General features: G+C 36.8%; 1 protein-coding gene and 1 long non-coding RNA gene across 2 annotated transcripts; one reads left to right on the top strand and one right to left on the bottom strand.

Annotated features, from left to right (window-relative positions):
• The first annotated feature begins 1171 nt into the window (after positions 1-1171).
• LOC113238866 lies at positions 1172-1608 on the top strand. Its single transcript, XR_003311137.1, has 3 exons — positions 1172-1219; positions 1360-1501; positions 1579-1608. It is a non-coding gene; the product is annotated as an uncharacterized LOC113238866 (long non-coding RNA).
• A 746-nt stretch (positions 1609-2354) lies between these two features.
• On the bottom strand, positions 2355-3399 carry LOC113238865. Its single transcript, XM_026475707.1, has 2 exons — positions 3105-3399; positions 2355-2652 (listed from the first exon to the last, which is right to left on the bottom strand). Exons 1-2 carry the CDS (start codon positions 3237-3239, stop codon positions 2461-2463), a joined length of 327 nt encoding a protein of 108 aa, XP_026331492.1. The 5' UTR covers positions 3240-3399; the 3' UTR covers positions 2355-2460.
• Positions 3400-17364: the final 13965 nt, after the last annotated feature.

The raw sequence follows: 17364 nt of genomic DNA, 5'->3' as shown, positions 1-17364 counted from the left end.
GTTTTCTTAACTTTAAAAGTAAAATTAGTTTTGATTAGAAAATAAAAGATTTATACCTACTGTGTTGTAATAATTTTCTTCTTACCTTAAACACACACCCAGACGTTCTTCAGAACTAATACTTTTGCGCAAAATCGTATTTTTCTTTTTTATATAATTTTTTATCAATTCATGTAGCTCTAGAAATGACGATCTTGAACTTCTAAAATATTGGACAAATTTTTTTGAGGATGGCTAAAATAATTAATTAAAATTTATAGATGTACAATAATAATAATAATATTAGACAACATCACATACTTTGCTCTGTAGGCTTACTCTCGAATCACAATCGCAATAAACGATCCCAATCTCAATGCAAAAAACGTCAATTGGCACTCTTGAATTCAACACTAGCGCCACATTGGTGCGGATATTGAGTGAACTAAATTCCATTGAGTTTGGCTCCATATCGCGTTGAAGTTGTGTTATTATTGGATATTGTCACAATAGCGAAAGAGTAACTTTGTTACAATTGAGTTTAATTTTTATTAGTGAAAAAGTGCATAAAATGGCTCATTTGGTGTTGCAAAACGTTATACTTAGTGACGCACAAACGAAGGATTTGCGAGAAACGCGTAATTTGCGTAGGATTGCTCGGTACGCCGATAAAGCCCTTGCTGTGAACGACGATGAATTTAAGCGAAATCATCGTGTCACCAAGGCATTTTTCCATGAATTATGTCAAGAACTAGAACCCTTGATGCAAACTCCAAAAAGAAAAAGTGATATCAGTACAAAATACAAGGTAATTACATATGTTTGAAATTATGTGTTTGTGATATTTGAACACATAAGTTTGTAAAAGTAAGTGTTTCATTTGGTTTACAGACATTAGTAGCACTTTCATTCTTTGCGACTGGCAGCTACCAACGCCTAGTAGGAAGTTCACTAGGTACTCCGATGTCACAACAATCAGTATCTCGATCGTTGAGAGATGTATTAGGAGCATTAAATAGCCCGAGAATCCTACAAATATACATAAAATTTCCTCAAACTCAACAAGACCGCAATAGTATTAAAAGACGGTCTGTAAAATGCATTTAATAAAGTAAACCATAAAAGTTTGTCGATTATCTTTTGTTTTTAGGTTTTATGAAAAATTTGGCATACCTGGAGTAATCGGATGCATAGATGGAACCCATGTGGCTATAGTACGTCCTGCTGAAAACGAAGAGAGGTATTTTAACAGGAAACATTTCCATTCTAGGAATGTATTAATAGCATGTATCCAATTATATGTTCATTTAATAAATTTAAGTAACAAAAGCTTATTTATTTTTCATAATATGCACACTACATTGTTAATTTTCATTACAGATTTGTGACTCTGATTTAAATATACTAAGTGTGGATGCATCATTTGGAGGAGCATCCCATGACAGTTTTATCTGGAACCAGCATCCAGTGAAAGATCACCTTATGCAATTGATTAATGCTGGTGAATTTGCAATTTTACTTGGTAAATATTATTTCTCATAAATTTTTTACTTAAATTTACCATAATTACATTTTTTTAATATGCTAACATTATTTCAGGAGATTCTGGGTATGCACAAAGGGAATATTGGAGTTATTGGAGTGCTTAAAAATCGTTGGAGGTGTTTGTTGGGGCACAGGCTGTTACATTATAACCCTGATGTTACAGCAAAAATTATAAATGCTTGCTGTGTGCTCCACAATACGTGTAACAGGGCACATATAATTGTGGAGAATGATGAGAACTTTGATAATGGTAATATAAGTAGACCTAGGTCGGTTGATGTAGAACCTGCGCAGCAAGAGAGAAGTGGAGCTTCTATAGAGCTGCAAAGGGGTGTAGAAGCTAGAGCAAATCTTGTGCGACAATTGTGGGCAGCACGTGGTGCAAGATAAAACTAAATATCCTCACAGGAAGTAGATACTTTTAGTTTAATCAAACAATCTTTTAAGTCCAAAAATATGTATTTATTTATAATCTATATTGACCTAATTATACTTTATAAAATTATTGTATAAATTAAATTAAAAAAAACTATTATCAAATAAAATAAAATAAAAAACTATGATCATTCGCATGATATCAATCATGGGAATGATCGGGTCTCCCTGCTGTTGCTGCAATACAGTCGCCCAAATATCTTATTGCTGCAGCAATGAGCTCGCCGGACTGCGTTATAGCAGCAGTGGACTGCGTCACAGCAGCAGCAAGTTGCGATAGAGATTGCGCTTTCTCCATCTGTGCCTGTGCATTCTTCATCTCCGCTTCTACGCGTCTCGACTCGATTTCTTCAAAACGCCGAACTTGCGAGTCCATAAAAGAAACTCGGCGGCCCTGACGCCTTTGTTGACCGAGTCGTGGCGCACGGCGACTTTCTCAAAAGAATAAATAATTAAGTATAAATTTACACACCTTGGCTTGAGGTGTATTATAGTAATACTCTAAATATAAAAATGCCTACCAGATGGAAGCACAGAACTTGTTTCGCCTTGCTGCTCGCCGTGTTCCACCCGCAGCTCAGCCTCTACAGGACATGGTGGAACTTGATCACTTTCCTGTATTTCAGATGCAACTACTTCTACAGCTGCAATCTGGGATGTGGATGGAAGGTCCACCAAAATTGAAGGGTTAGACTGTAACAGCAAAGAAAAAAGGAAGTCATTAAATATCACACAACTGAATTATGCAAATGGATATATATCATAATTGTGTGCAAAATAAAGAAATGGTTTCTTTATTAATTACTCCTAGTTTACAATATTTTTTTTCTTTTATTTATATTTCAGTTTTGTTAATGTTATTCAGCTGATCATATCATAACATATTTAAGAATATATTTATGTACACTATTATTTAAACAAAAATGTATTACAATTTACAGCCATTTTTGGCATGATAGGGACCAATACTGTAATGAGTTTCTTTCGGCATTTCTTCTCTACAGTGGTCATTCCGAAATGCTAGTAGTTTGTACCTTATTATAATACTGTTTATTCAAACCTTGACATGAAAAAGTGCCTGAGTAGGAAGGCCTAGTTTCTGAATAAACAAATTTTATGTTATATTTTTATTTTATTATACTCACATCACTCTGCGGAAACGGATCTACAGCTAGGCCTCTGTTGCCTGTGGCAAAAGAGTCACCACCCATCGCCACTAATCTTTGTTCGAGCAGTGACAGCTCTGGGACAACATCAAATCCACCTCCAGTACGCCTCATAGACTGAGCCCGCTGTTGGCAGAGCTTTTTCAAGGCAGACTTCTTTTCTGCCCAATACTAATCCAGAAAAAAGGAAATAATTGTGATTTAGTAAGTGATATTATTAAAGATTTAACTTCACTGAAATACTTTTTTGTTTGCTCACGTTAGCCCAAGCCTGCCCATCTTTGACCACCCCACCCATGGCGTTTGTGGCAGTCGCAAACTCCTGCCACTTCCTTTTAGTTTCCACTTTGGCTTGCTGTGTTGACAGAAGGCCTCGTGCTATTCCTGAGTTTTGTTCCAGGAACTCCACTAAGGCTTCCATTTGGTGTGGGGTAGGTCTGTTTGCCATTTCTGCAATAAGATACAGCATTAGGCATATATTGTTCTTTAAAACTAATTTTACAACATTCAATCGTTTGATATCTACATATAAACATATCACGCCGTTTCCCACAGGGGTAGGTAAAGTCTAAAGATAATAAATAAAGAGACTAAATAGTTTGCTAAATAAAAAGTATTCGCAAGAAATAAAAAGTGAAATAATTACCTTGATTTGAGTGAAAATTAGGAAGGTGCAATGTTGTTGTGCCGTGAATATTGTCGCAACACTAAACTTCATTTTTAGTAACTTTGTCACACAATTCACAAACTTTAGAGCACTTAAAACACTTAAAATATTTCTAAAACAAATGGGGTTCAAACCACTTCAACTTGATTTATTTATGTTGTAACTTTTTTTAAACTTGATAAACTTCACACATGTTGAGGCCCAGAACAAACTCATACAGCCAAATACGCAGGTTTTAACATTTATATTGATCATTGTTGCCTAAAAGTAATTTTATTAGTAAGAAATATACATTTTTGATAAACGTACATTTTAAAATTAATAGTTTTATTAAAAATTACTCAAATTTAATATTTTATATCGAAGCTTTAGTTCATTCATTCGTTCTTTTTCCGTGGGTGATAGGTCGACGTCAAATTGACGTATAAGTGGAAATTACTATGCCAACATAATCCCAATTCCAATCCAATTACAATAATAATGATTTCAAGAGTAACAAACTAAATCGTGATTGGAATTGCATTGTAAAGAAATTGAGATTGAGATTGAATTCAAGAGTCAGGTCCCTGGTTGCAGTGTCTTCAACAAGGAGCACCCATTTCTCACCATTTGAACCCTCAGGTAAAGGCCCAAATAAGTCCACAGCTAAAGTCTCACCACGTTGGTTCATGATTGGTGTTTGCAGAAGTCCAGCAGGTTTCTGGTTACAACTCTTATAGCGTTGACACTCTTCGCAATTCTTAATATACTCCGAAATGTACTTTCTCATTCCCGTGAAATAGTATTTCTGGCAAATCTTATCCAACGTCCGTTCTACGCCGTGGTGTCCAGCGGTAGGCGCATCGTGAAACTCCTTCAAGACCTCCTCACGCTTGCTTACCGGAATAACGAGCTGAGGTTCTTCAGTTTCATTATCTGGGTTGTAACGAAACAAAACCCCACGATCCACTACGTATCCCCGCTCAGACCATCGTAAATTGCTAAGCGAGTCTGCAGATTCCAAATCTCGGATAATTTTGGCGACTGCCGAAATGCTGCTCTTCAAGTTGCGAATCACGGAGTTTAGTCGCGTCGATACGAGGGAGATCGACAGTAATGGAACAGACGCCGCAGTTTTCATCATTCCCATCGCAAAAGGGTCTACTGAGAGTGTCCGCTATGACATTAGTCTTCCCTGGGGTATAATCGTATTGGATAATGAACGACTGGAGCTGCAACGCCCATCGAACAAGGCGCCCGCTTGGGGATTTAACGGTAAACAGCCACTTTAAAGGCTGGTGGTCGCTCTTGACGCGAATACTGTGACCGTCAATGTATGGCCGGAACTTCTCAACAGCCCATACAACAGTCAGGGCCTCCCGCTCCGTAGTACTGTATCTCCTTTCGGCAGGCAGTAACAGAAGACTGGCATACTCCAAAGGGTGTTCCTCTCCGCCCTCACACTGCAACAGTACCGCACCAATGGCGTAGTCACTTGCGTCTGTTCGCAGGATGAATGGTTTGTTGTAGTCAGCTTGTATAAGTATTGGAGAACTTGTAAGTTTCTCTTTAAGAGCGCGGAACGCCTCACGCTGTTCATTCCCCCAAGTCCAATATTGATTTTTCTTAGTAAGCTTACTAAGTGGTTGAGCTATTTTAGCAAAGTTTGTTATAAACTTGCGAAACCAAGAACAAGTTTGAAGGAACGTTCGTAAATGTTTGAGGTTAGAAGGATCTTTCATATCCATAATTACTTCAATTTTCTTAGGGTCAGGTTTAATACCAGCGGGGGTAATCACATGACCGACCCAGGTATGTTACCTCTTTCCTAACAAAAGTACATTTTTTCCTATTAGCGGTTAGACCGAAAACGCGAAGACGATCAAATACTTTCTGCGAGTCCTGTAGGTGTTGTTCAAAATTGCTGGAAATAACTAGGATATCATCCAAATAAGACAAAATAGAAACATCTTGAAGACTAGATCCTGAGCGGAACCTATCCATCATACGTTGGAAAGTAGATGGCGCATTTTTCAGACCAAACGGCATTCGGATAAAACGGTAAGTACCTAATGGAGAAATAAACGCGGTTTTGTCGCGGTCAGAAGGAGCCATGCTTACCTGCCAATAACCAGATTTAAGGTCGATCGTAGACATATAATAACCTCGCTTAGTAGAATGAACAAGGTCATCTATGACGGGTAAGGGATAATGGTCCGTTTTCGTAATAGAATTCAAGCGGCGATAGTCCACACAAAACCTCACACTGCCATCTTTTTTAGGTACCATGACCACTGGAGAGATCCACTCTGATTCACACTCTTCGATTACTCCTTCCTGGAGCATCTTATCGATCTCCGTTTTCATTACCTCCTTCTTAGCGGGTGTAACGCGGTAAGGCGGACACGATATAGTGGTCTCCAGTGTCAATATGATGTTCGGCGAAGGTTGTAGGTGCTCCCCCTGGCTGAAAAATATCATTGTTTTCATTTAAAAGATTCAGTAGGCGCAGCTTCTCCGGGACTAGAACAACGCCCTCATCTTCCCGCAGGACGTCAGCAGCGAAGCAAGGTACAATCGGCGAGAATGATTCAAAGTTCAACTGAAAAACTGAATCATTACCTAAATAACGCCACGTTCCATGGGAAAAATCTAAAGAAATTCCGGCTGCCATTATAAAATCCATACCCAAGAGGGTTTCATTATTTGACGCATCCGGTACAATAACAAACTGTGAAATAATGACTCGATCTCCTTTAATTCTAACTTCGACTTTCGCGATTAAAACTCTGCGTTCTCGAGCGGTACCGTCTGCGAGTTTTACATTCATAGAAGTTTCAATCATGTGACAATTACGCTGCCGTAATATTTTATATAAGGTATAGCCAGCAACGCTCCGTTAATATATCCGATAATAGCTATACCTCGAATTCCCGAAACTTCAATTTCTAGGATGGGACGACGGTAATAACCGGTAGTTGAATTATTATCAACCGTGTACTCAGATGACATATTTGACAAATTTAAATTTTCCACGCCCTCAGCTGTCGAGGTCGTAGTCCCGGATTTGTCCACGAATTTTTGGGTCACCCTACTTTCATTTGGGACTGTAGTACTTTGGTCCGAAAAATTCTGTCTTGCATGGCTGCGAACAACGCAGCCATTTGGTTAACATTTCCCGGATCCTCCTCGGAGTCGTCCTGCTGACGCGTACGCGGCATCTTAAATTCTACACCAAGGGCACGTTGGGCGCCAGTATAGTGAAACGGGTGAGGGTCTTAGTACCCTTGGGAGATCAGAACGACACCTCTTAAACCTTCAAGCGACAAGAGACAACACACACGACACGTCCGTCATCCTATACGCCAACGTCATATGTCCGCACTCGCTATAGTGACGGCCAGTCGTAGGGTCGTACCAAGGAGGCGCGTTACAATACTCAGTTTTTAAAAATATGTGTGGTAGCGATACCTTATTTGATAAGGAATTGATTTTATGAATAGGTGTTTCACGATCTGGTACGACATGGGACTCCGAAGAGATGCATTTTTTAGAGTTAAGAGATTTAGATTTAAGATATTCGATGCTCAACGAGGCAGAGGCTCCCAGATGGGAGGGTTGAGAGTTTGATTTAGAAGATTTAGTATTCAACGAATCAGTGGCTCCCGGTTGGGAGAGTTGAAAATTTGATTTAGAGGATTTAGTACTCAACGAGTCAATGGCTCCCGGATGGGAGAGTTGAGAAATTGATTTAGAAGATTTAGTATTCTTGGTGCCATAATTTTTCACAGGTATGCACCGGCACGGTTGTGATACCTGAGTATTTAGTTTAAATTACGGTCTTGTTCCGTTGAACAAACATCGCAATCGCAGGTGGATTGTGTTTCGACATCGTTGCATTCTGAATGCGACAAAGGCGGCGGTGGAATTGAAATATGATGTTGTTGATTATTGTTTGAGTTGTGGGAATTGTTATGTTTGGAATTATTATATGCTCGTTTACGACATTGTGAAATATCGTGTCCGGGTTTTTTGCAATATCTACATGTGAGTCCCGAACTCGAAGATTGATTAAAATTCCCTGGGAATAATTTCGGCTGAAATGAATGTGGATTAGAAGGTCTAGGAAAAGAAGGTTTCGGAATCGTTTAACATTCGTTATCGGAATAACCTTGCTTTCTACATATTCTGCAAAATTTAGATTTTACGGTAGTTTTGTGTAGAAGATTTTGTAGTTTTTCCTCTTCCGTGGCAATGTTAATTGCCTCGCTCAGTGTAGTCGGGTCTCTACACCGAACCATGTTACTTAATCTCGGATGAAGCCCTAGGTTGAAAGTGTAGAGAGCAAGGTCCTCATAGCAATTCGACCAGGTAGTTCCTTTTAAAGGGAATCAGAGTTGTATATTTCAGCTTGAAGGTCCCTGAGGCATGTCTCAATTCTCAAGGCAAATTGAGCTACGTTTTCGTTTAACTGTTGTTTGCAGGACTGTAAGTCCAGCAATAAATTATTGTAATGTTTTCTTTCACCGAAGTTTAATTTTAAAAACGTTTTGAGATAGTCGAATTTTTCACAAACTTTGCTAGCGCTTGCGATCTGCGCTTTACCATCTAATCTCGCAATAATAAATTTTAGTAACAATTCTCTTTGACTATGTGACGCTAAGTTTAGTGCGTTCTGACAGTTTGTGAGAAATGCTATCAAAGTCTCCCTGTCACCTTTGTAGGGGTTAATAAAATTGCATAGTACTTGGATGGGGTACTGTTCGGAGAGGGTTGGTTGAGGTTTTTCTGGCTGAGCCATAGTGACCGCAATATTTAGAACGAAAACAAACGGATGCAATATACGTGTATAGATTCGAAGATAGCGATACTTCAAATAAAATATTTGACTCACAGTACGATCCCGAGTAGCGCGATGAAGCGCGTCGATGACATAGCAGGTCAAGCGAAGCGGTGATGAATCTGGACTCGGTGATCGACGGTAAGTGGATGAGATTCGTCAGGAGCGTGTTGTATGTGCGTTTGGCTCGTTAAGGAGTTTCTCGTAACGATTTTGTCGAGGCAACAGCAGCAATGGATGACGGAATTTGAAGAAATCTGCCCCGGAGTTGATTTGGACGCAGGATTTAGGCTTGATTTAGCAAGAATAAGAGTCTGGACACAATGACACTTTAAACACAAAAGTTTAGTCCGTGCGAAATTTCACTTTTTACTTTTTCGCGTTTCGCGTATGGGATACCAGCGGAGCTGATGACGGAGATTCAACGCTGGTTATCCCACTTCTGACACCACTGTTACGGGGTGAGTCAGGAGAGTCTTTTTTTAAAAAAAAAACTTTTCTAACACAAAATAAACTTTTACTCGAAATTAATACAAATGTAATGAGTGTCACGCGGGAAGTCCAAACAGCAACTGACTAATTTTAATATCAAAATTATGACGCTGTCTTTCCATCATGTTGTGGTAAAACGTGATGCAACCCTTGCATTTATTTTTATTAACATTTTACTTAGTAGTTACTATATAACTGTACCTTGTTAGGTTCTAGCGGGTTACGCATCCCCCATGCCGCTCTCGCTTTGTTAAGGCTAGAGAGTATTTTAAAGTTTTATATCCTCATCTGTTTTTTATTCATTATAGCTGTCTATTTTTCTAAAGTTCGCTTGACATAGGATTCAGTTAGTAATTAGCGGTGATTTCAATCACAGCTGAGGGAGTCTAATTAGTTAAACTATTATTTATTCTTAGACCGACGTTTCGGGCCCTTTACAGGTCCCATGTCAACCGTGACCATGAGACCTGTAAAGGGCCCGAAACGTCGGTTTGTTTGAAAAAACAAATATACGCGATTTAAATCCGTTAAAAATAGTTTCATTTCCTATGTGTAACAATCGCAAAAACCTAAGAACTCGATATTATTATTCTTGATAAGGATATTTCCTTACACAAATCCCGGGAACTAATTATGTTTGAGTACGCGTATTATTTATTGAACTTTGAGTACATTGGCGACAAATTACAGTTTCCTGTTCAGTATTTGCTACAATTGTAGCAATAAATATTAATTTTTGAGACAATAAATTTATTGTCTCAAAAATTAATATTGTGGTTGTGTTTACAGAAACAAAATACAGTATTTACGTAATTGAATACTTTAGCCATTTAAAAAATAAACATGAGACAATCTATACGTGGGGCGCACTATTAGTTTCCGGAATTACTAAGAAAAAAAAACTATAAGTGGTCAGAAATGAATTTATTGTTTCTCAAAATATTCTCCGTTAGCGTTAATGTACTTTTTCATACGAATGAACCAATTTTGAAAACATTTATGTCACTCCGTGACGATCTCTGAAACACATTTTTCATACTCTTCGACAGCCTCTTCAGGTGATGAAAATCGTTGACGGCTTAACTGGTTCTTAATTTTTGGAAATAAATAAAAGTCACAAGGTACCAGGTCGGGACTGTACGCGGGATGGCTCATAAAGTCAACGTTGTACACCTTCAAAATTTCATTGGTCTTTTTTTATATTTTATTTTATTCATAATTAAAAAGTTTACAAAAAGGAACACAAGACTGCGAATAAAAACCATTAACAGATTTATGTATCGCTGCCGTCACATGCTATCGGACGTCTAACAAAATAATTACTGACCAATACTTATACATATCTAATAATTTACGCAACTTACACTTAAGAACTAATAACTTTAACAATTTGATAAATGAATTGACTTAAGGATCGTTTCACAATTTTTTGGTTTACCTATAAGTTTATCAAAAACGTCGCTTGGCAATTTATTAAGCAGTAGTGGTAACATATATTTCCAGACACGCTTTCCATAGTTGTTATTGTATGGAGAAAGAACATACCTTGGTAGATAATTTAGATTACGCAATTTACCGATTCTTGTCGTTTGTTTTAACATGTCAATTTTATCTATTTCATCACAAATTTTGTATATATTTATTTTACTATGTATGTCTAAGATTTTACAGTATCTAAACAAGTTGTTACAATCATTTCTATATTTATTTTTAACTGATATTGGCACAAAAGATTTTTGTAGCCTTATTTGTACTTTATAAATATCATCTAAGTATGTTTTGTATGTTCTACCATAACTACTGAGCCCGTATTCAATTATTGAATCAGCCAGTGCTTTGTACAGCATTCTTAATGTTTTGTAAGGTAACTTTTGTTTCAGCAAGGATAGTTTTGACAAGACTGCTCTCAACTTCTTACATACATAGTTTATAAATGAAGTTTCCAGTTAAACTTATTGTCTATTACTAGACCGAGATACATATGGTGTGAGACAGATTCCAATTCCCCACAGTTACATGAACAACAGTTAGATGACACAAAACAATTCGTGTGCATGCATTGATGAGTGTGCGCACGAATCACTGGCCCATTTGCACAATTTAGGTGGGGAGAGTGGATATAGATGAATTTCGTCTTTTCATAATTAATAATCAAATCAACGTTGTGCGCCCACTTACACAATAAATCAAAGTTAGTTTGAATAAATTCTGTGCGTTGTTTAAGTTTCTATCAGCCACTAGCAGGCATGTGTCATCAGCAAATTGATATACAGAACCCTCTCTAAATATATTGCACATGTCGTTACAAAAAAGTAAGTACTCGGTTGGCCCAAGCACCGACTCTTGAGCCGTGCCTCCTTCAGTCTGAATAAAGCGACTGTATACATTACCTACCTACCTTCACTGCGGTTTTTCGATTACTGTGATAGCTTTTAAGAAAATTCAGAGTGGGGCCCTGTATACCACTTTGTGAAAGCTTTGAGTACAATGTTGTAAACTTTAAGATATCGATCGCTTTACTAAAATCAACAAATAGGGCAATGACATGTTTTTTATCATTTAAATAAGTATTTACCTCATTAGTGAAATTACATAGCAACTGGGAAGTATTTTTATTTTTTTGAAATATGTGTTGACTACTATGTATTATTTTATTATCTATTAAAAATGTATTTTTTATCATTTAAGTTTTTAATTATATACATTGTGACTTCATCCCTGTAATATAATCTCATTGCAAGCTCTGGATATTTTACACACACCTCTTCGTTAATTAGTGATCTACTACAGGAAAAACTAATCTTTTTGACGTTATCTCTAAACTCAGCTGCAAATTTGTTGACACATCCCTTATATTAAATTCTCGGAATGTATTAATTATTATCTCGTCAATGGACTTAGTCAACTTACCACACAATTGGTTAATTATTTTCCAAACTTGTTTCGGGTTATGAAAATTACTAATTATGTCTTTCTTATACTACGATTCCTCAAATAATTCCGTCTGGCCGTGTGAGAACTGACATTATCGTCGTGCAAGATGATATTTATATGATGATATATATGTTTCGGCTCATCTCGAAAGACCCATACACTCGATTGCTGCTTTGTTTTGGGATTGTAACTATAAATCCATGTTTCGTAACCTGTTACTATGTCTCACACCAAATTTGACGCCTCTTCGTTGAATCTGGTAAACATGGCATTGCACCAAGTGTCGCGATCCGTTTTTTGAGCCTCAGTCAAATTGTGTGGGATCCATTTTTTTTTATAAAATGTAGGTGCGCATTTGACCTCCATCTCACCTGGTGGCAAGTGACGATGAAGTCGACAATGGAGCATGCACACCTAAATAATGCCTATTAATGTCGCTCACGGAATCACGGCAATCTTTATTTCTTTGCTCCTGGGCTTCTTCGAAAAACTGACCAATAGGAAGAAGGCAAGATTTACTTCCGTACTGTGTACAAGAATCTTATGCACAGTAACGGGCATGGAGTACCACGCCCGTTACTGTGCATAAGATTCTTACCAAGTTTTGTAACAAAAATTTTGTTAAGAAGATATTGCGGTAACTTTAATACCTTATCATAAAAGAAGCTTTTTTCACAACGTCGTTTGAATGAAATGTCTTCTTCCTTTTTTAGATTTTTCAGTGACACAGCACTTAGTCATATTACTTTCACTGTCAGCCATTTTCAATAATTATTTCATTACACAATATGACTGTCGGCTTTCACGAATTTCACTTAAATTAATAATAATTTATTGAAGTAAAATACTACAGCAGGTTCAAAAAACGCTCTGTTAGGCGGCGGTGGGCACCAGTCTTTTTAAAAACAACTCGCAGAAATTTCCGTAAAATATTTATTGGGCACTTTCACAAATTTTACTAAGCTTAAATTCTTAAAAAAATGTGACCCACGGGATTACGGCACTAATGTCTCTGCTCCTGGTCAACGTATGTTGCGCGAGTGGTGGTAAATCAGCTAACTGAACGACCACGCGGCTGCATTTAGTTTTATTAAAATATAAATGCTTAGTTATCATATTCAAGGGAAGAAAATCAGGGTATAACATCTCCCTCCCTTAAACGAAGCTTTAGATAAGTTAAGATGAAGCGGAGTTGAAACGAAAGACTTGGATCAGAGATTGATACTGACTTATATTATTTACGTCGTACATAGCAATGAGAAATTTAAGTATACAGTCTGGAAAGAGATTATAATTAATTATTAAATATGTTTCTTTTATAATATGATAAATCCGGAAGAGATTTTGTGGATTGTCTCTCTTCTTGAGAAATGTCTGACATTTCTATAGAGCTGTGTATTTTAGATTGCTGTCTATATTCTCTCCTGGTATTACATTGGTTAAAGATTTGAATACAATTATTTAATTAGCTTTGAATTATTATTTCCTTTACGACAACATAGGTACAACTTATAAGCTACAAATCAAAACATTAGAGACAGAGATATTGCAGCTAAAGAAGAATAATAATAACTAGAATATTTGACGAAATGTGATTCCTCTTGTATCTTGTTTATTTCGTCTTCCAAATTATTTAATTGTCTATAAGAATGTTTTAAGGAATCGAGATCAATGTTGCTTAAAGTTAAAGGTGATAGAAGAGGTATCGATTTGTTAAAATTTTCTTTCTTTACAACAATCATCATTAGTGATACCAAAATCTATATTAAGATTACTGTTAATTACGAAACTAGAAAAAGAAGACGGTTCTGACCGTATTGTTTTAGAGAAAGCAATACAGTTATCAGAAAGAGATAAAATACCTGTACCTTGGATTGAATAATCCTTAATGTTATCGTTACATTTTATACTTAACTTATTTGTGTTGGACTGTACAAAAATCCACTTATTATTTTCTAACTTATGCCAAATATCTATAAGTCCATATAAGAGTTTAGAATTACATTCTTTAGGTAGAGATAGAATAATTTCTGTTAACAACTTAGTTTCACAAGGGGCATTAGCAATACTGGAAAATACACTTTTGTACGGTCAAATAGAACGATCTGAACTTAACTTATGACAACAACAGTTGCAAATTTTCCAACATAGTGTAATGCAATCTATCATCTGTCGAGGCGATGTAGGGTTTTATTGGAGTTATTAAGGCGAAGGTACTGAAAGCAGATTTGTCGTGTGGAGTTGGAAGAGGTATGATTTTATATACAACATATTTGATAGGAAAGGTAAGAGGGATTTGAATGACAAAGATTATTTTATTATTATACTAATAGGCAACTAATTTTGAGATATCTATCAAAGTATGTATATTATCTAAAGTTAGGGACACTGGGGAGTCTAACTTATTATTTATAGAACTACTTTGCTTATTTAGCTAATTATATAGCCTAGTAGGACTTAATACCGAAGGATGTAGGATATTTACCTTAGAAAATAAAGATAGGGTTAATTAAAGAGTCTAAGAAATTTGATAATGTTAAAAGTGAGCCTTCTATAAAGTTAACTAGATTATTAAGTTTAGTACTGTACACTAGCTTATCATTGTTATTAGTAATTTGAGACAGTATCTCATTTAGTTTATTTATTTGGGAGTTAAGTTTAATTTCGTTTTGGTTCAACTTAGTGATAGTGGAATTAAAAGAGCTTATGCTTGATGTGACTATATGAATATCATCTTTATAAAGTCCATATTCTTTTTTCTGGGAAGCGTTAATGGCAGCGTCATATTTTCGGGCATCATCGGCATCTAGAGTAGAGTGCCGAAAAAGAACTTCAAAATTTCACCTCCAAATTCTAATGACCTTTTAAATCTTGTATGTGCGTCATTATAGATGATATAAGAAAGGGATTGAGATTTAATAAGATTAGCTTCTTAAAGTACTTCGATAGGGCTGAAAATATCTTTGCAATTAGAATAGTCTTCGGGTTGAAGTTTAGCACACAGTTAAAGATGTTTTAACTATAAGAAAGATCAATTAAATTTTTATTGAATTGATATTCAATTATTTTTTGTGAAATTACTCCACTAGTTTGTTATAATTATTAATACAAAGATCGAACACTCAGAAAAAACACTCAGAAAAAATTCCTTCGATCCGGTCGGATTCGAACCGACGTCTTCTTACATACCGTGCCAGACGCTATATAAATTTTCGAAGTTCGAAAATAAAAGCATACACATTATATATAATTGTCTTAGGTCCGAGTTCATCGACTTTGGCTAATCAGATGATTTCCTAAACGGCCGATCAAATCTCAACCCCTGTTTAATCAGGCGATCATCAAAGATGTGTTCACCACATAATTTCAACCATTGATTACTAAATTGAAGGTTTTTGAACGAAAGAGTGAAGTGTACACAGCTGCCAATTTGTGAAGGCGAGTAAATGAATGTAAAGCATAACGTTGACAGAACTAAACGACGTGGTCGGATAATATTATAATGACACAAAATAAAATACCTTCAAAATGTGCGATCCTTACTTAAAATTGCATACATCTTTATTTAGCATCGTTACCATTGTCAAAATAGCGTGGCCCGTGGTGTTTAAAGGATGATACACGCTACACCGTGTCGCGACCGGGCCGGGCCTCGGCCGGGACACGTCCACCGTGCGCCGGTCGGCCCAGTCATTCATGTTACACCGGGCTGTTTGAGTGTATTATTTGCACGAAATCTGTGTTATGTGGTTTTTGTCAGCCAGTGATTTCATCTGTCGATAGACTTGACGCTTATGTAAATATGCAATTTTCACAATTTGAATTGGCAGCTATTGCAATTGCCATCGATGACGAAGTATTGGAAAAACAAAGCGAAACTTCTAAAAGAAGATGGAGTGTACATCCAACCTGGAGAAAGCGAGAAGCAGAAGGAGAATTTGCTTTACTTTACAAAGAATTAATAGATGACGAGAGCAAGTTTTATGGTTATTTTAGAATGTCTAAAGAATGCTTTACTTTTTACTTGGAAAAGTAAAACCAGACCTAACCAAAAAATTACAAGATTTCAAAAGCCTATATCTCCCATCGAACGATTAGCAGTCTGCCTCAGGTAAATAATAAATTAATATGTAAAAAAATCACATAGTATTTGAAAATGAAGTATTTAGAAAAAAATTACCAGACTCGCAACCAGCTCCGATGGATGGTTGTGAGACGGGTCGATTTTTTCTAAATACTTCGTTTTCAATTTTTCAATAATCAAAATTGCATTGTGAATGCAAAAAAAAAGTAAAAAATTAAATAATTCACATAGTATTTATTCATTACATTAGTCTGCCGTGAACTTTGAAAATAAAGTAGACAAATTATTAGGTTCCAAAGGCGTATGTTCCGTAGGCGTTGATTCCGGTGTTTGCGTTGGCGTAGTCATCGGAACTGGTCACCGGCGTTGAATTAGTAGACGACGCCGACGTTGTTCCACTCATTGGAGATGTGTAAGAAGAAGGCTCTGCTGACAATTGCTCCCACTCCAAATCTTGTACTACTGCAAATATTCTTCCTTTTGCCAGATGCTGATAGTACGGGGAAAAAGATTTTATTGTGGCTGCCAAACCGTTGAAGAAAGCATCAATAGGATGAATGTCTTGTGTGTTGGACTTTTCTTTATTTTTTAGGATGTACTCCATTAGCGCGCTTGACGCTGAGGACTGGGATTGTGGCACTATACGACGGCAATTGTGTGCAGTTGTAATGGTTGCATTGCGATTGCGGTTGCCGGAACGAGTGAATTGTGCAGTTGACGGGGGATTTGGATTCGGATCAGGAAGTGGCGTAAAATTTGGTTCACTAATAGCTGGTGAGCGATCTTCCTGCTGCTGCTGTTCATCGGTATTAATTGTTTCGTCGGGTGTAGTAACTGGCGAAGTAACCGTTTCGTTTTGCATCTCTTCGTTCTCAGACTCGATACTTGTTATTGTATTTCGATCCTGTGTATGAGGCAGTAAAAAATTCAGGCTCTCTTTATTTTTTATAGCAACAGCACCCTGTCCACTCTTAGTTTTACGTTTGTTTCAATGTTTTTTGAACTGGTCCCGTATGTTTGCTCACTTTTTTTTACATACATCGTCTGCAAGAAGATAGTAGGTATAGAATGTACAAGTTAACTAATTTTCTTTACACCCTGTATAAATGGTACTGTTAATACATAATAGCTCACTGTGGTACATAGATACCCTGAAATTATACCATTATCATTTTTTAGATTCCTGGCTACTGGGCATTCGTTTAAAACTATTTCGTACAGTTTTCGATTGGGCCATTCAACT

Source organism: Hyposmocoma kahamanoa, unplaced genomic scaffold (assembly GCF_003589595.1).
Source record: "Hyposmocoma kahamanoa isolate Upper Pololo Valley unplaced genomic scaffold, ASM358959v1 98625, whole genome shotgun sequence".
Lineage (NCBI taxonomy): Eukaryota > Metazoa > Arthropoda > Insecta > Lepidoptera > Cosmopterigidae > Hyposmocoma > Hyposmocoma kahamanoa.
Note: the sequence above shows the minus strand (reverse complement) of the source record. Positions and strands in the feature narration are given on the sequence as shown.